Here is a 26,808-nt window from a genome sequence, read left to right as displayed (position 1 = left end):
ACATGTACACATATATGTTTCTCACCTTTTAAGAAATATTCAGCCTTTCTATTTTGTGACCAAAGTGAATAGCTTCATACCTTCCTACATCATACTGCATCTGCCCCCTTGTTGCCCACTCAATTTCTATATCTCTTTGCAGTCTCTGTGTCTGTCCCACACCAAACCTTTCCAACTAGCTTTATCTCATCAGCAAACCTAGATGCATTACTCTCGGCCTCTTCATCTAAGTCATTAATATGGGTTAATATAGATAGGGCAGCATGTTGGCACGGTGGTTAGCACTGCTGCCTCGCAGCACCGGGTTCAATTCCAGCCTTGGGTGACTGCATGGAGTTTGCATGTTCCCCCTGTGTCTACGTGGGTTTCCTCCGGGTGTTCCAGTTTCCTCCCACTGTCCATAGATGTGCAGATGAGATGGATTGGCCATGCTGAATTATTGTCCCTAAGTGTCCAGGTTGAGTGGGGTTATGGGGATAGGGCATGGGAGTGGGCCGAGGTAGGGTGCTCTTTTGGAGGGTCCGTGTGGAGTTTGCACATTCTCCCCATGTCTGTGTGGGTTTCACCCCCACAACCCAAAGATGTGCATGTTAGGTGGATTTACCACGCTAAATTGCCCCCTAATTGGAAGGAAAAATAATTGGGTACTCTAAATTTATTTTTAAATAAAGAAAAAAATTTAATCACTATCTGTAACCTTGAAAAGTCCCATTTATTTCCACTCTCTGCTGCTTACCTGTTAACCAATCCCTTATCTTTACCTCCATGTGCAATTATCTTGCCTTTTGTGTGGCACCTTTTGAAAGTCTTTTGGAAGTCTACTGGTTCCCATTTATCTAAGTTACTACTTACATCTTCAAAGAACTCCAATAAATTTGTCAACAGGATTTCCCTTTAGTAAAACCATGTTGAATTGCTCTAATCATATTCTGCTTTTCTAAGTGAACTTTTAAGACTTCAGTAATAATAGATTCCAGCATTTTCCCAACAACCTATGTTAGCATAACTGGCTGGTAATTCCGTTTTATCTCTCACAACCTTTCTTGAAACGTTGTGTAACATTCGGCAACTTCCAACCTGATGAGACTGTTCCCAAATCCAACCAATTTTGGAAAATCACAACCAGCACATCCACTATCTCTGCAGCTATCCAGGGATTTGTCTGGTTTTAGTTCACTGAGTTTCTCCAATACTTCTCCACTATTATTTTCCCAAATTTCCTCACTCCTTTTAGCCCATATTTCACCATCTATTCCTGGAATGAAACTTGTGTCTTCCATTGTGAAGACAGATGCAATATTTGTTCAGTGACACTGCCCTTTCCTCATTCTCCATGATAATTTCTACTCTCTTTGATTCTAACAGACTAATGTTAACTTTAGCTACTCTCTGTTCAAAAACCCAATTAAAACATTTATAAAATAAAAAACTTTAGCTACTCTCCTCCTTTTTATAAACTTATAAAAGCACTTACAATCTATTTTAAATATTACTGGCCGGTTTACTCTCATATTCTACTTTTTTTCCTTTTTATCATCTTTTTGATTGCCCTTTGCTGGTTTCTAAAACACTCTTAATCCTCAGACGTGTTACGGTTTTGGGGAATATTTCAAGCTTCTTATTTTAATCTAATACTATACTGAGTGAGCCACAGATTCGACTTTCTTTTTGAGTTTTTGTTTGGGCAATTTGAATTATTTCTTTACATATTTCCTACTGTTCATTTCCGACCATACCTTTTAGTCTATTTACCCAATTAAGCTTAGCCAGCTCTCCTCTCATACATATGTAATTGGCTCTGTTTAAATTTAAGATTCTTGTTTGTGATTGGAATATGTCACTTTCAAATTTAACCCGTAGTTCAATGGTATTATGATCACTATTTTCCAGTGGATCTTTTACTATGACATTACTGTTTAACCCTGCTTCATAACACAATACTAGATCTAGGATATCTTCATCCCTAGTCGGCTACAATACACATTTTATCATGAAAATATTCCACAAGCTCATAAAATATTCCACAAACTAATATTTTAAACCTCTCATGCCAATTTATTTGCCCCAGTCTATATTATTTGTGGAACAGTCACATCAGTACTCAGGGAAGAGTGAACTATTCCTTTGGTGTAGGCTACACTTGCTATAACCCAACATTTCTTACATTGGCTGGAGCTTTACAGCCATTCATGCTGGTGGGATAGTCCGGTTCCGCCGATGGTGCACCCCTGACGTTGGTTTCATGGAGGAGCGGCGTGCATTCAATGGGAAGCCCCGTTGCCAACAACGGTACCGGAATATCCCACCACCGACCAATGGTGGGTCGCCTCCACCACTGCGAAACATGGAGCGGGTTCATAGAATCCCTAGAGTTCAGAAGGAGGCCACTCAGCCTACTGAATCTGTACTGACCCTCTAATAGAGCACCCCTCCCAGACCCAATCCCCCACCCTATCCTCGTAACCCCACCTCTCCTTTTGACACTTATCGACCTAACCTGCACATTTTGTGGGGTTACTAGGTTATGGGGATAGGGTGGAGGTGTTGACCTTGGGTATGGTGCTCTTTCCAAGAGCCAGTGCAGACGCGATGGGCCGAACGGCCTCCATCTGCACTGTAAATTCGATGATATCTTTGGATTGCGAAAAAACCGGAGCACCCAGAGGAAAACCACACAGACAGAAGGAGAAAGTGCAAACTCCTCACAGACAGTCAGCCGAGGTCAGAATCGAACCCGGATCCCTGGCGCTGTTAGGCAGCAGTGCTAACCACCGGACCACCCCGTGTTGCACAGAAAATCCTGCCCATTGCCTTTGTTACAAGCTCCAATAATTGTTTGTTTCATGTTCTGCCCAACAGTCTCACCACAGTTGGGGGGTGGGCATAAACTATTGCCTCCATTGTTTACGGACTGTTGTTATTTCTGATTTCTACCCATATTGATTCTACTTCATGATCTTCTGAAGCCAGATCCTGCTCGCGAAAGCCCTATCAGCGCTATCTCTCCTCATTTGACATTCTGTCTGTCTTCCCAAAATATTGTGTACCCTGCAATAGTTATTACACACACTCCACTCTGAACCCAAGTTAGTGTCTGTTAGAATCCCCCCCAGATAATTGTCACATGAGAGTTTCCAAACTCCACTCCGAAAACATACTTTAAAATCTTATTTCATAATAATGCTTTCCCTTGGCAGTTTGCATTCCAAAATCTAGTCCAGGTTTTACAACTGGCTCTTTTAAACAAAGCTTCTGTTCCACTTTTAACAGTGAATCCACTCCAGGATTTACGCCACCCCCTTTCGGATTTCATTTGACTTAAAGGCTTTTACACAAACATCCCAGGTCCAGCAACTGATTTCCACAATTATTTCAAATAATATCTCCCAAACTCTACTAATTTCTTACAGGCCTTAGCACTACTGTAGATATTTTTCAAGCCTCTCACACTCTAATGTATTTTCAATCTCTGTGACTTTACTGAACAGTAATCTATTCTGGTTCCCATTTTCTCTAATTTCGATAACTAGCTGGAATTTAGTTTTCCGGCGGCTTCTCTTATGGCTTTCCTTCTAACAAGGCTGAGAGAGACATTCCCTCTTTAGCCTTCTCAAACCAACTGCTTCTAGCAGAGCTGGGGAGCTCCCATCTCGCTCACTTCCTATCTCCAAATGCAATCAAATTCAGCTGAACTGAAACTTAAAATCTTCTCAACCTTACAAGGCCCTAGTTGCTAAGCAACCACTGCTGGTTTATTCACTCTTCATTCTGTTGCCTTCTCTTGTAACAAACACTTCTGTAGTCCTCTCTAAGCACAGTAGAATCACAGTTGGAATTGAAACCAACCCCACACATACAAACACCTTTGTCCAGCATAAATCTAACTATGGGTTTTACCCTTCAAAGGCACAAAAATATTAAATTAAGCACACATAAAATAATCCCTAGTTTCTAATGTGTAACAAAACAAATCTAATTATCAATGCTTTCTTAACAGTGGCCTCCTTCATCTTGGTGGGCTGTAAGATTGAAATTGGGCTTGTTCACTTGCTATGACCCCATGAATTGGTTTAAAAATAAATTTAGAGTACCCAATTATTTTTTTTAAAATTAAGGGCCAATTTCATGTGGCCAATCCACGTAACCTGCACATCTTTGGGTTGTGGGGGTGAAACCGACACAGACACGGGGAGAATGTGCAAACTCCACACAGTCAGTGACCCGGGGCTGGGATCGAACCCGGGTCCTCAGCGGCGTAGATAGCAGTGCTAACCACTGCGCCACCGTGCCGCACGTGACCCCATAAATAAGATTAAATATATTTTTTTTTTTTTTTTATAAATTTAGAGTACCCAATTATTTTTTCCAATTAAGGGGCAATTTAGCGTGGCCAATCCACCTACTCTGCACATTTTTGGGTTGTGGGGGCGAAACCCACGCAGACACGGGGAGAATGTGCAAACTCCACACGGACAGTGACCCAGAGCCGGGATCGAACCTGGGACCTCGGCGCCGTGAGGCGGTTATGCTAACCACTAGGCCACCGTGCTGCCCTAAATTAAATATATTTAATACATGCCAAATATTTCATAATGGGTTCGGGAAAATGTATAATCATTTATGTATTAATAGAACCATCATCAATTTCAAATTGGTAAAAACAGAAGAAACATTACACTTTGAACACAAAGGGGCACCCGGCTTTCACAGTCAATGGTATGAGCAATCAGCACATACCCAACTTCACTCGCCCTTGCTTTATATGGGTATCACTTCAGTCATACTGGTAGGAACAAAACTACATGGACGGAAATCAGCAGAATTTGGCAACCCAGTGCATCAGCAAAATGTCTTGTTCTGCTGCTCTCAGAACGCAGATGGACCGCAGGAGTTGCCCACCACTGTGCTGGACTGTCACACAAACCCCCTTCAGACAATCAACCATCCCGCAAAAATTAGTCCTCGGTGCCCTCATTTTACAGAGTGCAAAATTGACCAATTAGGACATTTCCCCAAAAACACCACCTGCTCACTTTGAAAGCAAATTTTTGGCAGCTATCAAAATGTTTGCCTCACGCCACAAAGTCCAATGTTCTTTGTGAATTTCCAGAAAAGCTTTAGCCTTATTAAAATAATTAATTTGTTCAAAAAGGCAGTATATTATAGGAAAAATATTTATGGTGAGTCTGGTCTGTGTCACAGCTCCTTAACATCGGCTTCGACAAAAAGGAGCCTCTGGTGTCCAACCCTCCAAATTAACAGGTGGAGGAGGCCCCTCCTCTTCCTGGGGAACTATTGTAGCTGTCTTCCATAATCAATCTTTGCCCAGCCTATTTGTCCTGGGTCAAGTTAATCATGCAGGGGTCATATCACCAAGTTAAGCTGATGGGCACAGAGAAAAATCATTGAGGCCTAATAACTTCAGCTCAGAATGAAAGGCCTGAACCTGCTTGGAGAACACGATTAGAAAATAATGTGCAATGTAATTTATTTAAAACAAAAGAACAAATTTTTTATTTAAATGTTCATGTTATAAAACTTTCTTAAGTGCATCCACTGTGTGTTTGCACTATAACTATGGTAATGGCTTTCACCATCCCAGCATGCTGAACATGGCTGACACTGCTGTATGTAGAGGTTGGGGTATCAGACCTTTGGGGTTATTGGTCATCCAGAATGCTGATTGCTTACTCAACAAACAAGTGAATAGCAACTCTGCAAATCGCAATCTCATTGTATGCCTACCAGTAAAGTTCAGGGAGAGGGACCCTAATGATTTTCTCAAAGGTAGCGAGGTCAGCTGTATGTTCCCTTTTTAACTGCTCCAGCTTTAATCAATTAAAACAAGTGCTCAACTCTAAGAATAAAATAAAAACTTGGCCAATTATTGATGTAATATTCTGTCTGGTAAAATACACTATTATGCAGAATTACGGGGTTCTACGCCATTGGGACATATCACAGGCACGATAACGGTCTCTCTCGCTTCGGTGCTTGACTCCAGGTATGATTGGTCAGTGATGGCTTAATAAACTCATTTCCACAATACTTAATCAGTTGGAATTAGTTTGGAAAATGTACCAATGCTGGAATTCTAATTGCAACATGAAGATGTAGCACCTTTCACAATCTCATGGAATTTACAGTGCAGAAGGAGGCCATTCAGCCCATCGAGTCTGCACTGGCCCTTGGAAAGAGCACCCCATTTACACTTCCAACCTAACACCATAACCCAGTAACCCCACCTAACCTTTTTGGACACTAAGGACAATTTATCATGGCCAATCCCCCTAACCTGCACATCTTTGGACTGTGGGAGGAAACCGGAGCACCCGGAGGAAACCCACACACACACGGGGAGTACGTGCAGACTCCACGCAGACAGTGACCCAAGCAGGGAATCGAACCTGGGACCCTGGAGCTGTGAAGCAACTGTGCTACCGTGCTGCCCACCTCATGAGGGCCCATATCTCTTTCCAGCCAAAGTGAAGTCACTGTTGTAAACAAGGAAACAAAGCAGTCAATTTGCACACAGCAAGATCTCACAAACAGCAGCGCGATATTGACCAATAGAAAATCTATTTTTGTGATGCTGATTTAAGGATAAATCTTGTCCAGATCAAGACAATTAGCTCCCCTGATCTTCTTCGAAATAGTGCTGTGGAATCTTTTACGTCTACTTGGGAGGGCAGTCAGGAGGGTGGAAAGGAAGGAAGGCAAAGCGCTGATGTATAAAGACTCTGGAGTGGGATTTTAACCACAACCTTCTGACTGAGGAGCAAGAGTGCTGCCCACTGAGTCATAGTGAGGCTCACGGCTCTAGGCTCAGGTGAAAAATGACAACTTGGGCAAGAGACATTGATGGCCATGGAATTGTACCTCTTGATAGGTCAGTGTCTTTAGAAGATGTATTAAGGAAAATAACTTTTTTTTTTCCAAAATCTCAACAAGACAAATTCTTGGGAGTTATTAACATGTCTCAGCAACAGTGCATACCGTCTCTCTTCACTTAGCTTTCCCTTGCATGGGTGAAGACAAAATATGTAACAGGATACTACAAAATACATAAAATATTCCAGAACAGCCCAACCATTGCCTCATGGTTTAGTTGCGAGTTTGGTCTTGGGGACTATTTTCTCTATTTTGCAGTTTCTGCTCTGTTTCCCCTCCATCGACCCCCAACCGCACCTCCCATACGCACACACTCTATTTTATACATAGCAATCTTAATGATAGTACAACACAACTGTGTTGATGAATATTCCCAAAGTCTTGATGTCTTCAGACCACACACAAGGGCGAAACATAAGGGGAGCACATTTGAAAACAAATGTGAAAAAGAGAGAACACTCTCTGTACTCCAAACAAAAAAATCCATAAATGTAAATGTAGTTTGTTAAAGCTACATAGAGCTTCCAGGAGTTCGTACTCAAAGTTATTAAATGAGTGCAATCCATCTCATCTTGTCACTTCCCCGTGGGGGCAGAGGAATGGTGTCACATGTCATTGTACAGAATGTCCACAAGTCATTTTAGGTCCAAGCTAAATTATTGCCAACGTTAGAGGGAGGTCCGTGATGCATGAGAACAGTGGTACAGAGGGGAGGGAGCCTGGACCACTCAGCAACTCCTGACCTCACTGGAGCCTTGGTCCACAATGGACAAAAGGGCTGAATTCCACACGTGATGAGAGACAGTATTTTTTTAAAAAACATTTATTAGAATTTTACATTTTAGTAATGAACACAAAATTACAAAACAATACCATACACTAAAAGCAAGGAGCAAAAAAAAAAAGGCCAGCCCACACCCCCAACTTCTTCGGCAGCTTTTCGAGACACACCAACAAGGAGAAGAGCCAGCCACCAGTCAATAAGGACAGAATCACACATACCCCAGGGGAAAAAACAGGATATTCACCAAGTACAGCACTCAGTCCATCCCCAAATCTCTCTGGGACCAAACCCAGCCTCAACGAGTACCCCCCCGCCCCCCGACAGGCTCCAACAAAAGAGGGTGGGCAGGATTCTTCATCAGCATTATCCTCCACTTTGCCAGCAACGCACTCACGCTCGTGGATTTCCCGATAGTGTGAGAGTGGCCACAATGGAAAGCCCCATTGGCTGGCTGCCAGGATGGAGGATCCCGCCCGGTACCTCCAATTCTCAGGGACAACAGGATACCACCCACGATGCCAGGCCTGGCCTAGCCCAGCACCATCCGAAAAGAAAACTCAGGAAATTATGTCCCCAGGACGTCCCATACAACCCAAAACCTTGTCGGGTGTCCACCCAACGAACCCTCATCCAGGACAATGCACCACTCCCACTCTCACAAAGGAGGGAAAGGATAATCGCTCTAATTCTAGCCAGGGGACAATCCCAGTCCGGGAGAAGAAGGACCATCAAGACACCTATCAATAGATCATCCTGGAAGGGGCGGCACAGCAGTTAGCACTGCTGCCTCACGGCACTGAGGACCCGGGTCACTGTCCGTATGGAGTTTGCACATTCTCCCTGTGTCTGCGTGGGTCTTAACCCCATAACTCAAAAAGATGTGCAGGGTAGATGGATTGGCCACGCTAAATTTGGGGGGGAAACAGAATTGGGTACTCTAAATTTATATTTTAAAAAATAAGGCATCCTGGGAGGGAAGGCCGGCCCTCCTCACCCCCTCAACCAAGAATTCACCAGGCCAGATCCAGGACCAGCACAATGCTTGCCCACATGGAAGAAGGAAAAAAGAGACCCCCAGGAAGGAGGATGCCCAACTGACTCACAGGAACCACAAATCTATAAAACGGATACTCAGGGCCACTGTCATCTCTGATCCTCAGCCACAAATACCAATCCCACTTCAGCCTACTCGAAATTCAAATCTTTAAAAAAAAGACATTTCTGAAATGGATCAGCTCGAACTGGGGGGTGCTATCCTCAATCTTAGTGAGGACGAACTAACCTAACAACTCCAACTTCCCCCCCCCCCCTCCTCTCCCTGCTCTGCACCACTCATCTTTTCAATGAGACAAGGGGTGATAACGAAGAACACCGCTTCCGCCAATCGCAAGGGTTATAAGTCACTGTAAGGCATAATTACAATCAGTGAAACCGGGCACCAATTCTGTTTTGCATTTGCTAAATCAGGATAAGCAACAGTGCAGGCCATCGCACCCTTATTTCACACTCCCCTGTAGGAAAAAAATCAGCATCAAGAAAACAACAACATGATCAACAGGGAGTAATGTTCAGGTTAACAGACTAGCTGCACGGCAGTCCTCAGGATAAAGACATGGGGCGGGATTCTCTGATCCTGAGGCTAAGTGTAGGTGCCGTCGGAAACGCCGTCGTGTTTTACGACATCGTCAACAGGCCCCCAGGATCAGCGATCCTGCGCCTCACAGGGGGCCAGCATGGCACTGGAGAGACCAACGCTGCTCCAGCTGCAGATACCGCCGTCAAACAGGCGCCGCGGGTCTGTGCAAGAGCGCTACGGCCAGTGCAAACTTGCGCATGCGCGCCAGTTCTCTTCTTCGCGCCAGCCTCACGCAACATGGCGGAGAGCTACAGGGCCCGCGCGGAGGAACATAGACAAGCCCCCACCAGGAGAAGACAGTCCGCCGATCGGTAGGCCCCGTTCGCAGGCCAGGCCACGGTGGAGGCCCCCCCTGGGGTCGGATCCCCCCTCTCCCCCCCCCCCCCCCCCCCAAACCAGGCCACCCCCCGCAAGATGAATGCCTAGGTCCCACCGGGTAAGACCACACGTGAACGGCGCTAGCGGGACTCGGCCTATCTTGGCGACCACTCGGCCCATCGGTATGGAGAATCGCCGGGGGGCTGGCTCCTCACGACGCGCATCAGGAACAGGATAATACAGGACCAGTGATCGGTGGGTCAGACCAACCCCTGGTCTCGAAGAGAATATGCGTTGTTCTCCCTTGAATCTTAAACCCCCAGTCTTCAGAAAAAGATCACCAAAACATGGCAGCCAATCCTCGAACTCACTTGGGAATCCTTCCAGCGTCTGTCACCAGGGGCCGGGCCCAGGGACATACCCCGCTCAGTCTCCCTCTCCCAAACTAGTCAGGATGGGCAACAGGCCATGCAACAGGAACTCCAGGGGAGGTGCTCCTCATGTACAAGAGCATCCTTGTGTACCTCCATTGCCACCATAAAATGTCCCTGCAATTCTTGGTAGTGAATCTTGACGACCTGCACCACAGAGCTGAGATTTTCAGCAAAGACAGCAAGCCCAATTGAACCAAAATAAAATCCATTCTGGGCAGGATTAGAGGAGTCAAGTGTCGGGAACGGCCCCGCTATCTCATGGCACTTTTTTTTCATCCTGATACCAGCCACCCAGAAGCCTCTGATCACCTGGGAGACCGCCCGCCCCAAGTACCATTCCACCTGGTCCCTAGAGGCTAGTGCTGAACAATGCCCAGCTGTGGTCTCCTTGGCGAGGCCGGTAGATCCCGGAAGCTGGTTCAACCTGGTGTCGGCAGAGTTAAATGAGTTTTTAAACTCACTTAACTCTGCAAGTCGGGATCGCACCCATTGTGGGCAGGAACCAGATCTCGACTTCTCGTGACCAAATGCTTCACAGGACATAGCACAAGCTATGTAAACCAAGAAAAGACAAATACAAAATGTGCACTAGGATGAAATGACAAATAAAAGATGAGCAGAGAAGGAGCTCGCAAAAACGCAGCCACTCTCACATTCACTCACATACCTCCCCTGGTTTAGCTCGCCAGGCTAAATCGCTGGCTTTTAAAGCAGACCAAGCAGGCCAGCAGCACGGTTCGATTCCCATACCAGCCTCCCCGGACAGACGCCGGAATGTGGCGACTAGGGGCTTTTCACAGTAACTTCATTGAAGCCGACTCGTGACAATAAGCGATTTTCATTTCTTTAGGGACTGTTTAGCATACTGGACTAAATTGCTGGCTTTGAAAGCAGACTAAGGCAGGCCAGCAGCACAGTTTGATTCCCGTACCAGCCTCCCGAACAGGCGCTGGAATGTGGCGACTAGGGGCTTTTCACAGTAACTTCATTCAAGCCTACTCGTGACAATAAGCGATTTTCATTTCATTTTCCCCCGGGAGACAGTATTCAAATGAATGTTGCATCAAGGAGGCCCGGAGAAATTGAAGTCAATAGGAATCAGGAATAAATTCTCCACTGGTCGGTGTTATAACTTTTTTTAAAAATTTATTTTATTACAAACAAAGTAGGTTACAGTGAATAAACACCCTGGGAAACATACTTCCCAACAATCAACTATACAGTCTGTAAGGGCAGCACGGTGGCCTAGTGGTTAGCACAGCTGCCTCACGGCGCTGAGGTCCCAGGTTCAATCCCGGCTCTGGGTCACTGTCCGTGTGGAGTTTGCACATTCTCCCCGTGTCTACGTGGGTTTCACCCCCACAATCCAAAAATGTGCAGAGTAGGTGGATTGGCCATGCTAAATTGCCCCTAAATTGGAAAAAATAATTGGGTAATCTAAATTTATTTTAAAAAACTATACAGTCTGTACAGATTTTACCCCTTTTTCACCTCCCCCCCCTCCCCCGCGGCGAGCAGCCCCTCACAACACGGTCACAAACATCCCCCACCTTTCCTCAAACCCCCCCTGAAGAGCCCCTTAACCCATACTTTATCTTCTCTAATCACAGGATATCGTACAGGTCACCCAACCATGCTGCTACCCCCCGGTGGCGATGCCAACCGCCACTCCAGCAAAAGTCATCGCTGTGCAATCAGAGAGGCGAAGGCCAAGACATCGGCCTTCCTCCTCTCCATGAGCTCCGGCTTCTCTGAAACCCTAAATATCGCCACCAAAGGGTCTGGGTCCACATCCTCCTTCACTATCCTGGCTAAGATCGCGAACACTCCCGCCCAGAATCTTCCCAATATTTTGCAACCCCAAAACATGTGCGCATGATTCGCTGGCTCCCGCCCACACCTCTCACACTCATCTACTAGCCCCTGAAAGAACCCACTCATTCTCGCCCGAGTCATATGCACCTTGTGCACCACCTTAAACTGTATCAGGCTCATCCTTGCACAAGAGGAGGCCCCGTTTACCCTATGCAGTGCCTCACTCCATACTCCCCAATTGATCTCTCCTCCCAACTCCGCTTCCTATTTCTCCTTGATCTTCACCACCCACTTGCCTCCCTGCTCCCCCAGCCACTTATATATATCACCAATTCTTCCCTCCCCTTCCACATCTGGAAGCAGCAGTCGCTCCAACAGGGTGTATCCCAGCAACCTAGGGAACCCCCTCCAGACCATTCGTGCAAAGTCCCTAACCTGCAGACACCCGAACTCACTCCCTCTCGGCAGCTCTACCCTCTCCCTTAGCTCCTCCAGACTGGTGAACCCTTCCTCCAAATACAGATCCCTCATCTTGACCAGCTCCACTTCCCTCCACCTCCTGTATACATTATCCATTCCCACCGGCTCAAACCCATGATTCTCGCACAGTGGTGTTGGCACCGACATCCCTTCCACCCTAAAATGCCTCCTCAACTGATTCCATGGGCGCGATTCTCCGCTGCCCACGATGGGTCGGAGAATAGCGGGAGGGCGTCCCTGACATTTTTCCCGCCCTCCCGCTATTCTCTCCCCCCCCCCCCCACGGCCGCCCCACGACATGAATCGCTGCTCGCCGTTTTTTACGGCGAACAGCGATTCTCCCCAGGCCGATGGGCTGAGTTCCCAGGCCTTTACGGCCGTTTTTACGGCCGCAAACACACCTGCTTGCTGCCGTTGTAAAAACGGCCGCAACATGCCCGTTCTGGGCATCCAGGGCCCTGATTGGCACGGCAGTACCACGGCCGTGCCAAGGGGGGCATGGGCCCGCGATCAGTGGCCACCGATCGCGGGCAGTGCGTCCGTAACGGCTAAGGCCGCGATGCCGTGCTTCACGGGGACCCGCTGCTAGCCCCGCCCGGGGGGGAGAATCGGGTCCCAGGAGGGGGCGCGGAGTTTCAAGGCAGCCTTTACGACTCGCCGCATTTGCGGAGAATCGCGCCCCATATCTTCACTGTGGACTGCACCACTGGGCTCCTTGAATACCTACTCGGAGCCATTGGCAATGCTGCCGTCACCACAGTCCTCAAACTAGACCCCCTGCAAGATGGTTGGTGTTATACCTGACGCAAAAGAAGATTCTGGTTGTTGTTGGAGATCAATCATCTCAGCTCAAGGACATCACTGCAGGAGTTCCTCAGGGTAATATCCTTGGCCCAACCATCTTCAGCTCCTTCATCAGTGACGATCACAACATCAGAAGGTCAGAAGTGGGGATGTTCACTGATGACCGCACAATATTCAGCATCATTCACACCTCTTCAGGTACTGAAGCAGTCCATGTTCAAATGCATCAAGACCTGGATAAGTACCAGGCAATGATCTTCTCCTATAAGAGAATCTGGCTGCTCCCTATGGCACTTAACAGTTACCATCAATGTATTCCCCCCACCATCAACCTTGGAGTCACCATTGATAACTGTACCAACCATATAAATACTGTAGCTACAAGAGCAGGTCATATGTTGTGAAATTCTGCAGTGGGTAAATGATCTCTTGACTCCCAAGGCTTGCCCACCATATTCAAGGCACAAGTTAGGGGTGTGATGGAATAATGTCCATTTTCCTGGAGTTCAGCTCCAACAATACTCAAAAAGATTAACACCATCCAGGACAAAGCAGTCTACATGGTCACCACCCCATCCACCATCATTCACTTCACCATGGACGCACATGGCAGCAGTGTCTACCATATTCAAGATGTACTGCAGCAACTCGCTAAGACGTCTTAGATCTGCACCTTCCAAACCTATGACCACTGAGAAAGACAAGGGCAGCAGACACATGGGAACTCCACCACCTGCAAGTTCCCCTTCAAGCCGCACACCATCCAGACTTGGAAATTTGGCAGTTGCTTCACTGTGTGTGGGTAAAATCCTGGAACTCCTTCCTTAACTGCACTGTTGGTGTACCTACACCACTTGGAATGCAGTGGTTCAAGGAGGCAGCTCACCACCAACTTCTCAAGGGCAATTTACAATGGGCAACAAATGTTACCTGCATCCCTTGAAAAATGAAATATTTGGGTGTGTAGAGACAAGACCCATTCTCCTTACACCTGGCTCCTGGCAGTTCTTCGAAACCCATACACGAGACAATCCAAGGATCCACAGTTGCCATCCACTCTCCCATCTTGAACAGCAACCCCCCCACCACCACCACCACCAAAACCACCACCACCTCCTCACAAGGTGTGAGCTGGCCAACAGTACTAGAAATGTGCAGAGAGTTCCCTAACAGAGTGTAAAGGAAGCCTAACCATCAAATAGGTCTGATCTCTTGCCTGACATCAGGTAGAGATCCTGATCCTACCGTCCACCAGGCACCCAAGGTCGAAAGCTAAAACAAACACCACGATGTTAGAGTGGAAATTAAAAAACTCAGAACAGAATATACAACAACAAACTGGAGACCGGATTACATGCATAAACCTGGTTCAATTAGCCCTGCTTTCTAACGTCTCTTCATCAGAACGCACCATTCAGTCTCAACAACACCCCTCTCCCCCCGCCACCACCACCCCAACCCACATTATCTGGAATGACTGGGAGATCAACTGGTATCTTATTAAAAATTTCAAAACCGGGGAAGCGAGAATATTAACTTTTAAGATTAGAATTTTAATGAAATGCAGGTTGAATCATGCATTGTTGCTAACACAATGCCAAGTTGGAAAGGAGATCTGTACCTATGGTCTGTACGAGGCTCTTTTTACATACCAGAATGTGACATATTTACTGTTAAGAATGTTGTGCATTCATATTTCCATACTGCCGCATTCAAGAGTTTTTAAGTTTGGCATTTAAATAAGCTCTGCTAAACGATTCAACTTTGTTTTTGCGCAATGTATTTCTGGAATCTTCTGACATTTGATATATTTAAAAGCAAAAACAAAAGCAGTGGTTTCAAATAATATGGCGATGCATTGCGTCCCTCCCTGGGTGAGCGTCTAAGCTTGTGGGTTGTGCTCACATATTTCTTACTAACTCCCTCTCTTTGTCCAGACAGGGCAGGACAGCTCAGACATGCACTCTGCACTCAACTCCAGCTTGCTGTCAAAGCGAAGAGAAATAGCAAAGCAGATCCTGACAGATATCGCCACTGAGAGAATGCCAAGGAGTGAAACTGTGGGCAAGAGGCAATCGGTGAAACTTGAACTGAGGAAGAATCCTGCGGGCAGTCCCACCCATCAGACTGGTACCAGGACTGAGGACAAGGCCCCTATAGTATGTACACTCGTGTGGATGATGAATTGTTCAGAGCGTTAGGAGGAATTGCCACATTGCCAAGCAGCTGTCAGAAAGTCCTTCGATTTCCATTCAAAATACAGAGAGAGACTTTGAGACAATGCCATGGCAATTTAATACAAAATATGAGACAGGAAACATTCTGATTCAGTTTACAGAATCCTCTTCTGTTAGTCCTTTAACCCTTCAGTCCAGCAATCCCCATATTTGGCACCAGTAGGCAACACTACAATGCAAGTTATGCTTCCACTTATTTCTTACATATTAGACACAAATTTACATTTGTGGGAGCTTGCTGTGCGCAGTTTGGCCGCCATGTTTCCTACAGAACTGTGACTTCAAACGTTGGTTGTAAAATGCTTTGCGATGCCTTTTTTCACAAACGGCTGCAGTGTGGGTCCACCGATTCACCCTGCCAGGCAGTTTAGATTGGGGAAGACAGAAGGTGGTTGTGGAAAGAAATACAAAAGAAAGCAACTCCTATCGTTCCTCAGGACATCCAAGAGCACTTTGCAATGATGCACTTTTTAAGTCACTGTTGTATTGGAGGAAATGCTGCAGCCAATTTGTGCACCAAAAGCTCCCTCAGGATGTGGCGAAATAGAGGACCCAGGTCATCGTTTTATAGGCACTGGTTCACAGATAAGCATCACGGTAGCATAGTGGTTAGCATAAATGCTTCACAGCTCCAGGGTCCCAGGTTCGATTCCCGGCTTGGGTCACTGTCTGTGTGGAGTCTGCACGTTCTCCCCGTGTGTGTGTGTGGGTTTCCTCCGGGTGCTCCGGTTTCCTCCCACAGTCCAAAGATGTGCAGGTTAGGTGGATTGGCCATGATAAATTGCCCTTCGGGTCCAAATTGCCCTTAGTGTTTGGTGCGGTTTCTGGGTTATGGGGATAGGGTGGAGGTATGGGCTTGGGTAGGGTGCTCTTTCCAAGAGCCAGTGCAGACTCGATGGGCCGAATGGCCTCCTTCTGCACTGTAAATTCTATGAAATCATCCAGGGAACCGGGGAGAATTCTATTTTCTCTTCTTCCAATCATACTTCAGGATAGAACATAGAATTTACAGTGCAGGAGGAGGCCTTTTGGCCCATCTAGTTCCCCGACTCTTGGAAAGACCACCCTACCCAAGCCCATACCTCCACCCTATCTCCATAACCCAGAAACCGCACCTAACACTAAGGGCAATTTGGACCCTAAGGGCAATTTATCATGGCCAATCCACCTAACCTGCACATCTTTGGACTGTGGGAGGAAACCGGAGCACCCGGAGGAAACCCCCACACACACTTAAGCCCACACTTCCACCCTATCCCTGTAACCCTTCCTAATCTTTTTGGACGCTAAGGGGCAATTTAGCCTGCCCAATCAACCTAACCTGCACATCTTTGGACTGTGGGAGGAAACCGGAGCACCCGGAGGAAATCCAAGCAGACACAGGGAAAACGTGCTGACTCTGCACAGACAGTGACCTCAGCCTGGAATTGACCTGAGGCTGTGAAGACATAGTGCTAACCACTGTGCTACTGCGCCGCCAATCCCAAGTCTGAAGGCCTTGGGGCCTCAGTGGAATGTCTCACCTGAAACCAGCACCTCTGAATATGCAGCACTCTCTCAGTACTGTGGTCACCAGGAGCAGTCCCAAGGCTGCCTCGTGTTTCCCTGAGATCCAGATCAGAGACAAGGATCATTCATTCCACTTGAAGGCGAGTGTGCTCCCAATTGAGCCAGAGCTGAAGATGAGTCTTAATTCCTGGAGACCCCTGGGCAATCCTGGTGGATTGGGAACTCCATCCTTCGATGTGATGCAAGGTCACACAGGGAGAAACAACCAGGGTGATGATTTTGCGCCCACATTCGCCATGAGCACAAACGGCAACATGCGTGCAAAATCTCGTGAGAATTGGAAAATGAGGTTCTCACCACAAGATCTTGTTTTCCGATTCCCCCCCACCCCTCGCCGGTGACATAACAATGCTCCCGCCCTCATTCCGATAACTTTTAGATTTTAAAATAAATTTTAATATGGTCAGTGGGCTTCCCCGCCAAATGTTCTTCCCACAATTAGAATTCTCTCCCCGCCAAAGTGACTTACAACAGGTATTTTGCAATGTGGAGCAGTCAAATGAATAGCACCCGGGGAGGGGGGGGGATAAGGGGCATGGCTGAGCTAGAGGGCCTCTCTGGAGAGCTCTATTGGGGATGTTCCCCTTATGTATAGGAGGCCTGTCCGGGGGGGGGGGGGGGGGGGGGGCATTGCTGGTATCGGTTGGGGTGGGTGGGGGAGTATGTTTTCAGTACAGATTGGAGCACCTTTTCCAATCTCTGTGGAACCAGCCTTGCCGGCGGTATCAGGCCCCGATCCGCCAGCGTGACTGCGCCCGAGATACCTGCAGCATTCTTTTACTGTAAGTGCTGCGTTATGTGCTGAATAAAGCCGGCTGTGCAGCAGGGGAGCTGCTCGTCGGTTTTCTCGGCAGAGCCAGCACTTAACGCAAAATTCTGCCCTACATTTTCAGCAGCGTCTTAGGACTAAAAGCTGATGACAACAGAGCAACTGAACTCGCAATAGTAAGACCAGGTTTGAGAGCAAGTATAGGAAATCTGTATACAATATAAATAATATAAGCATGCTTGGAACTTGCACTCGAGGCTGCAAGACATTTGAGGTTTTAAAGAATGCTTCCAAATATCATTCAAATCCCTTGATCACGATACTGCTTTGAAACACAAACCTCAGCCTATTATTTTCCATTTAACCACAGAAAACATTAGATCGGAATGATCGAAAGGGTTGCCCAGCAACAGACATGGTCACATAACATGTTATAGCCTTGCATGTAAAGCTGTCAAGATACAGATCTCTGGGTGCAATTGGGAAGACACACGCATGCTATGAGTGGAATGTGTGTTACACAATGCCAACGGCAGCCTCACATACATAAGTGATGTGCAATTGGTCACATCTGTGCAATGGTTTTCCAGTCACTTCCCTTCTTTAAACCATGGCTTGATTGTATTTCATCAAGCCGTGCCTGCTTAAACGTGAGCTCACAGAATTGTTACAGCAGGGAGAGAGGACATTCAGTCCATCCTTGCCTGTGCCAACTCTCCAAATGAGCAACACAACTGGTGCCATTCCCCTGCCTTTTCCCCATGACCCTTCACAGATTTGTGACTCATTAACCACCCAAGTATTGGGGTCGGCACGTGGCACAGTGGTTAGCACTGCTTCCTACGTCGCTGAAGATCCAGGTTCGAATCCCGGTCCCGGGTCACTGTCCGTGTGGAGTTTGCACATTCTCCCCATGTTTGCGTCGGTTTCACTCCCATAACCCAAAGATGTGCAGGTTAGGTGGATTGGCCAGACTAAATTGTCCCATAATTGGAAAATAAATAAATGGGTACTCTGAATTTACATTTTAAAATAACACCCAAGTATTTTATGAATCAACTGGAAATTAAAACAAAATATGAAAAACAAAAGGAGAGAATCGAAGAAAGGAGGGAATCCAATTAACCTCCCAAGTCAATCTTATAAGATGCATCGGAGGTTTTAAACAAATTTCCTGGTTTGCCAACGTCATCATCTGTGTGTTCTTCGAACTCACCTGGTGCCAATGAGAATCCCCAAATTCTCCAAAAACTCCAACGGAAGCATAACCAGACTCCCCAGCAGTTTAAACTGCTATCTGAGATTGCTGGATTATTGTCAGCCAGGAATATTATGGGGATAAAGAGTTAGTAACATGGAGTTGGGCTACAGATCAGACATTAAATGACTGAACAGGTTCTAGAGGATAAATAACCGACACTTGTCCTTACATCCTTGATGGAGAGGGGTAATATATAACATTGTGACACCCACGATGGCTGGAGAGGCTCCTAGTGATCTAGTTGGGGTTTGTGTAAGGGAGTAAATGAAATGAAATGAAAATCGCTTATTGTCACAAGTAGGCTTCAAATGAAGTTACTGTGAAAAGCCCCTTGTCGCCACATTCCGGCACCTGTTCAGGGAGGCTGGTACAGGAATTGAACCGTGCTGCTGGCCTGCCCGGGTCAGCTTTCAAAGCCAGCTCTTTAGCCCTGTGCTAAACCAGTCCCGAGGAACCCAGGAATGGTGCATCTGAGTGCTCTGGCAATGCAGTTTTCTTATGTTGTGCTCTGACCCATCAGAGTTGTCCCTGATGGCCTGGCCAACATTCATCCCTCAATCACCATCACAAACAGCAGATGATCTGGTCATTGCTGTTTGTGGGAGCTTGCTGTGGATAATTTGGCCGCTATGTATCGTACACAATGACTGTGACCTCAAAAATTGTAACTTTGATGGCGTAAGAATGAATGCCAAATTGATTCCTTACTCCTGGCAAGTTGTCCATGTGAACATTTTATCCACTGTTTTCATTTGCAATGGTTCAACAGCCAACATAATAAATGTTTCTAATGGCAGGCAAGATGGCACACTAGATTCAGTAACCATGAGGGGGATTTTCACTCCTTTCACCTGGTGGGAATGGGGTAGTAAAGAGTTTAAGTGGTGGGGGTGGACTTACCACTCATTACTACATTGCTGCCATTTTCCCTGGAGCCTTCCTTTGGATAGTTGTCTAAATAAATCTCCCCAAATCGCACACAGCAGTACAATTAAGGGGCAATTTAGCGTGACCAATCTACCTAACCTGCACATCTTTTGGGTTGTGGGGGTAAAACGCACGCAGACATGGGGAGAATGTCCAGACTCCACATGGACAGAGACCCAGGGCCGGGATTCAAACCCAGGTCCTTGGCGGCGCCGTCCCAGTGCTAACCACTGCGCCACCATGCTGCCCCAATCCAATTTTATTGAGTGGAGGGTGCAACGTGTAACCTGCGCAGAAAGCAGAGCCGAAAACTTATGTCAACAGAAGGAGCTCTTCCAAGATCCTCAAGAGTACTATTGGTTTCTGCCACCTCAGGCCTACTCCATGACCCTACCCCACCCTCATACCACCTCAAGAGCACACACCCCTCTTCGCACACCTCCCTTCAAGAAGCAGTTAGATATAACATTTGCGGCGAAGGTGACTAAAGGATATAGGAGGAAGGTGGGTTCAGGCTATTGAGTTGGATGACCAGCCATGATCATAATGAATGGCGGAGCAGGCTCGAAGGGCCAAATGTCTATTTTCAATATTTCTAATTCAAATTTTCGTATTATCAGGCATGGAAAGCGAAAGGCTCCAGGCTTGAGCATCCTATTCATAGAATCATAGAATTTACATCAAGTCGGCAGTGGCCCTTGGAAAGAGCACCCTACTTAAGTTTAAACCCACACCTCCACCCTGTCCCCGTAACCCAGTAACCCTTTTGGACAATAAGGGGCAATTTAGCATGGCCTGTCCACCTAACCTGCATATCTTTGGACCATGGGAGGAAACTTAACAAGTGCAAACTCCACACAGACAGTCTCCCGAAACCGGAATTGACAACTCTGGAGCTGTGAGGGAGCAGTGCGAGCCACTGTGCCACCTTGCCACCCCAGTCTGAAGTAGCTCTCAGTATCAGAATTGTACAAAGTATAATCAGCCCAGAAATTGACAGGAGAGATTACTCCATCTTGCACTATGTGCCAATGAGAGTTACTATTAACCAAAGGAATTGGATCTTGTGTTATCTTCCACTTTCACCCAAAGAGTTTGATATGGAACCTTCCAACTGCAAGAACTGTCTGTGAATAGTGTAGGCTTCCACTTTGCATACAGCCCAATAATTGTTTATGCCCATCAATATATGTTCATTTTTAAAAAATGAAGAACCCTATAATTAAATAAGAAAAAAGCGCAACAAATTCCCTGATATGTAATCTGTACTGAAGGAGGCATTCAAATATTTTCAGCTCTAATTGCATTTGCTCAGTTAGAACATAGAACGATACAGCGCAGGACAGGCCCTTCGGCCCACGATGTTGCACCGACATGGGAAGTCAAAAACTAAAGGCCATCTAACCTACACTATGCCATTATCATCCATATGCTGATCCAATAAACTTTTAAATGCCCTCAATGTTGGCGAGTTCACTACTGTTGCAGGTAGGGCATTCCACGGCCTCACCACTCTTTGCGTAAAAAACCTACCTCTGATGTCTGTCCTATATCTATTACCCCTCAATTTAAGGCTATGTCCCCTCGTGCTAGCCACCTCCATCCGCGGGAGAAGGCTCTCACTGTCCACCCTATCTAACCCTCTGATCATTTTGTATGCCTCTATTAAGTCACCTCTTAACCTTCTCTCTAACGAAAACAACCTCAAGTCCATCAGCCTTTCCTCATAAGATTTTCCCTCCATACCAGGCAACATCCTGGTAAATCTCCTCTGCACCCGTTCCAAAGCTTCCACGTCCTTCCTATAATGAGGCGACCAGAACTGTACGCAATCCTCCAAATGCGGCCGTACCAGAGTTTTGTACAGATGCAACATGACCTCATGGCTTCGGAACTCAATCCCTCTACCAATAAAGGCCAACACACCATAGGCCTTCTTCACAACCCTATCAACCTGGGTGGCAACTTTCAGGGATCAATGTACATGGACACCGAGATCCCTCTGCTCATCCACACTGCTAAGAATTTTACCATTAGCCAAATATTCCGCATTCCTGTTATTCTTTCCAAAGTGAATCACCTCACACTTCTCTACATTAAACTCCATTTGCCATCTCTCAGCCCAGCTCTGCAGCTTATCTATGTCCCTCTGTAACCTGCAACATCCTTCCGCACTGTCTACAACTCCACCGACTTTAGTGTCGTCTGCAAATTTACTCACCCAACCTTCTGTGCCCTCCTCTAGGTCATTTATAAAAATGACAATCAGCAACGGCCCCAGAACAGATCCTTGTGGTACGCCACTCGTAACTGAACTCCATTCTGAACATTTGCCATCAACCACCACCCTCTGTCTTCTTTCAACTAGCCAATTTCTGATCCACATCTCTAAATCACCCTCAATCCCCAGCCTCCGTATTTTCTGCAATAGCCGACCATGGGGAACCTTATCAAACGCTTTACTGAAATCCATATACACCACATCAACTTCTCTACCCTCGTCTACCTGTTCAGTCACCTTCTCAAAGAACTCGATAAGGTTTGTGAGGCATGACCTACCCTTCACAAAACCATGCTGACTATCCCTAATCATATTATTCCTATCTAGGTGATTATAAATCGTATCTCTTATAATCCTCCCCAAGACTTTACCCACAACAGACGTTAGGCTCACCGGCCTATAGTTACCGGGGTTATCTCTACTCCCCTTCTTGAACAAAGGGACCACATTTGCTATCCTCCAGTCCTCTGGCACTATTCCTGTAGCCAATGATGACCTAAAAATCAAAGCCAAAGGCTCAGCAATCTCTTCCCTGGCTTCCCAGAGAATCCTAGGATAAATCCCATCAGGCCCCGGGGACTTATCTATTTTCACCTTGTCCAGAATTGCCAACACTTCTTCCCTACGCACCTCAATGCCATCTATTCTAATAGCCTGGGTCTCAGCATTCTCCTCCACAATATTATCTTTTTCCTGAGTGAATACTGACGAAAAGTATTCATTTAGTATCTCGCTTATCTCTTCAGCCTCCACACACAACTTCCCACCACTGTCCTTGACTGGCCCTACTCTTACCCTAGTCATTCTTTTATTCCTGACATACCTATAGAAAGCTTTTGGGTTTTCCTTGATCCTACCTGCCAAAGACTTCTCATGTCCCCTCCTTGCTCGTCTTAGCTCTCTCTTTAGATCCTTCCTCGCTTCCTTGTAACTATCAAGCGCCCCAACTGAAACTTCACGCCTCATCTTCACATAGACCTCCTTCTTCCTCTTAACAAGAGATTCCACTTCTTTGGTAAACCACGGTTCCCTCGCTCGACCCCTTCCTCCCTGCCTGACTGGTACGTACTTATCAAGAACATGCAATAGCTGTTCCTTGAACAAGCTCCACATATCCAGTGTGCCCAACCCTTGCAGCCTACTTCTCCAACCTACACATCCTAAGTCATGTCTAATGGCATCATAATTGCCCTTCCCCCAGCTAAAACTCTTGCCCTGCGGGGTATACTTATCCCTTTCCATCACTATCGTAAAGGTCACCGAATTGTGGTCACTGTTTCCAAAGTGCTCACCTACCTCCAGATCTAACACCTGGCCTGGTTCATTACTTGGGGCAGCAGGGTAGCATGGTGGTTAGCATAAATGCTTCACAGCTCCAGGGTCCCAGGTTCGATTCCCGGCTGGGTCACTGTCTGTGTGGAGTCTGCACGTCCTCCCCCTGTGTGCGTGGGTTTCCTCCGGGTGCTCCGGTTTCCTCCCACAGTCCAAAGATGTGCGGGTTAGGTGGATTGGCCATGATAAATTGCCCGTAGTGTCCTAATAAAAAAGTAAGGTTAAGGGGGGGGGTTGTTGGGTTACGAGTATAGGGTGGATACGTGGGTTTGAGTAGGGTGATCATGGCTCGGCACAACATTGAGGGCCGAAGGGCCTGTTCTGTGCTGTACTGTTCTATGTTCTATGTTCTATGTTCTATTACCCAAAACCAAATCCAATGTGGCCTCGCCTCTTGTTGGCCTGTCAACATATTGTGTCAGGAAACCCTCCTGCACACATTGTACAAAGAACGACCCATCTAATGTACTCGAACTATATCTTTTCCAGTCAATATTTGGAAAGTTAAAGTCTCCCATAACAACTACCCTGTTACTTTCACTCTTTTCCAGAATCATCTTCGCCATCCTTTCCTCTACATCCCTAGAACTATTAGGTGGCCTATAGAAAACTCCCAACAGGGTGACCTCTCCTTTCCTGTTTCTAACCTCAGTCCATACTACCTCGGAAGAAGAGTCCCCATCTAGCATCCTTTCCGCCACCGTAATACTGTCCTTGACTAGCAGCGCCACACCTCCCCCTCTTTTGCCCCCTTCTCTGAGCTTACTAAAACACCTAAACCCCGGAACCTGCAACAACCATTCCTGTCCCTGCTCTATCCATGTCTCTGAAATGGCCACAACATCGAAGTCCCAGGTACCAACCCATGCTGCCAGTTCCCCTACCTTATTTCGTATACTCCTGGCATTGAAGTAGACACACTTCAAACCACCTACCTGAACACTGGCACCCTCCTGCGAAGTCAAATCTGTGCTCCTGACCTCTATACTCTCAATCTCCCGTACCCCAAAACTACAATCCAGGTTCCCATGCCCCTGCTGAATTAGTTTAAACCCCCCCAAAGAGCACTAACAAATCTCCTCCCCCAGGATATTGGTGCCCCTCAGGTTCAGATGTAGACCATCCTGTCTATAGAGGGCCCACCTTCCCCAGAAAGAGCCCCAGTTATCCATTTGTTTTAAATAAGCCATTATACAGGGCACAAGTAAAGTTGAAAGCAATAGGGATAACTTTAGAAGCTGTGGGAGGTTAACACTAACCCTAAAGAATGTCGACTGAAGGAAGAGTATCATCATCATCAGATCCTAGGAAAGAATGAGCACGTAGATTTAGGGGTATGCCAATGCAGTGAGATTGCAGGAAGGAGGAATGGTGCTGGGACTCTGGGCATTCATCCTGTAAAGATAGTCCAAATTAACTAACAGAATGAATGTTTGGAAATGTAACATAAAACAAAATATTACCTTGCAAGCCAAAAGACTAACATTGGCTTCTTTTGATTTTCCAGGGTATTCTGTCCCAAATAAGGATGACCTCAAGACGGTGAAGCCTCTGGTACTGATCTTCAAAGTCACCCGACAGTTTTTAGTGTTAATAAAGCACTGTACAAGCTTCTGTAATATACGGATCATCTTCATCCTGTACACTCTCTGAACTAAAGCAATCGTATTACACCTATATTTTTCTAGAAATGATTATGTTTGGAAGTAGTTCTACCAGCTGTTTGCAATAGATGGGGTTGGGTTGGGTGGGTGGGGGAGGGGAGCAACTGCAACAATTTCAATCCGGGGAAGGAGAAAGCTATCCTTCCACTGTCACTGTGTGGACTGAACAGAGGAAGGAACATGAGAAAAAAGTCGCTGAGCCTGGGTGTAGCAGGATGTCCTTTTGGTAGAAGAAAAATGTTCATGAAATCCAGAAGTAGAGGCAAAAGTTCAAGGCCAATTCAATCATCCAGCGGTGGCTTCCTGTGGTGAAAGTTGTACAAGTATGCATATCTGATTTTACAGAAAAGAATTGATAAGGGCCTCAGTAAGTATTAACCGCCCAGTGTAGAAGTGTAATTTGGTGTGCTGCGTAAGCAACCAGTGTGTATATAATTGTTCTTTGTACTTGGTGAAAGTTTTCTTTTAGACAAATATGTTTATAAAAAGAAATTTTTAAAAAGAGAAACAGGGAGGCGCATTGGTACACCAGAATATGCAAGAGTACCACAATAGCCAGTTTGCTGTATGTACATCGTGGAAGGAAGTTAGATTGGTCTGTGAGAGTTAAAGATAAAAGGAATCTTTAATGGTATCAGGATGTTCAGTCATCTACTCTTCAGAGCACCCCTAGCATTTATATTTCTTGGCACGTCAAAGGCCAGTCTAACTTTTTGTTTTTTTAATGCTGTATATACAGTGAGCAGGAAGCACCACAAGAGCGTTTATTGTGATTAAAAGCTTTTTTCTTCTTCGCTTTTGAGGTAAAGCAAAATGATTGACCTTTAACTCTCTCCCCTCAGACATTCCATATTGAATATTCAGAGCAGCTAGTTTAACCGCATCTTTTACAGTCTTGTACATACCTTGGCCACAGTTAACTGCAAATGAACTGCTCCTTGCTGAAGAGCATTTTGTGAGAGCACAACTTCTTGAGAATGAGGAGGCAGCTATTATCAACAGGAGCATCATAGCACAAATGACAAGTCTACTCCAGTGCACACCACCAGGCAGGGTTATATGGCAAGTACATTACAGCTCTGATGAACCCTTTGTAGAATATGCATCTCTTTTTTTTCTCCCCCTTCAATTGAACTTATTTTATTGCCCCAATCTTAAATGACCATTGTTATTATCACCCACCAAACTTTCTCCTTCAGAGGTGGCCTGGAGATTGAGCATCGCCACTTTCCTTTCCAGCGCCACATCAGTATAAAATCAACTGGCCATGTTTGTGGGACAGAACTACCTGGATAACCATCCAACCTCCTCCCGGATGATTAATTTGAGCATGTTTGAGACCTTGTGCTCTGCAGGTTCACAGCACTAACATGGCCTGTAAATCGCCAAATTGTAGCCTTGTCTAATTGGCAGCCTTACACGAGAAGCGTACTTGTTCGTGTTGGTGGCTGCGCCACTGTGAAATTGAACGTTCGTCAATTCTAAATTAGCATGTGGATGCTGGTGTTGCTATTGCACATACCTGGTCTCCTAAAATCCATCTTTCTAGTCCATTCTTTCTCAGGCACGCAGCAATTGTGCTGAAAATGCTCAGGGGAAAACTGCG

At 46.3% G+C, this 26,808-nt stretch overlaps 1 protein-coding gene across 3 annotated transcripts in view; it reads left to right on the top strand.

Annotated features, from left to right (window-relative positions):
- luzp1 (leucine zipper protein 1) overlaps window positions 1–25,150 on the top strand; it is a 208,673-nt gene extending 183,523 nt beyond the window's left edge. For all 3 annotated transcript variants that reach the window (XM_038796814.1, XM_038796820.1, XM_038796804.1), the window contains 2 exons: window positions 15,100–15,321; window positions 25,046–25,150. In XM_038796814.1, coding sequence (XP_038652742.1) covers window positions 15,100–15,321; window positions 25,046–25,084 — 261 coding nt within the window. In that variant the 3' untranslated portion in view covers window positions 25,085–25,150. The remainder of the gene's footprint in view (window positions 1–15,099; window positions 15,322–25,045) is intronic.
- Window positions 25,151–26,808: the final 1,658 nt, after the last annotated feature.

The sequence above is a fragment of the Scyliorhinus canicula genome, chromosome 1, assembly GCF_902713615.1.
Source record: "Scyliorhinus canicula chromosome 1, sScyCan1.1, whole genome shotgun sequence".
Lineage (NCBI taxonomy): Eukaryota > Metazoa > Chordata > Chondrichthyes > Carcharhiniformes > Scyliorhinidae > Scyliorhinus > Scyliorhinus canicula.
Note: the sequence above shows the minus strand (reverse complement) of the source record. Positions and strands in the feature narration are given on the sequence as shown.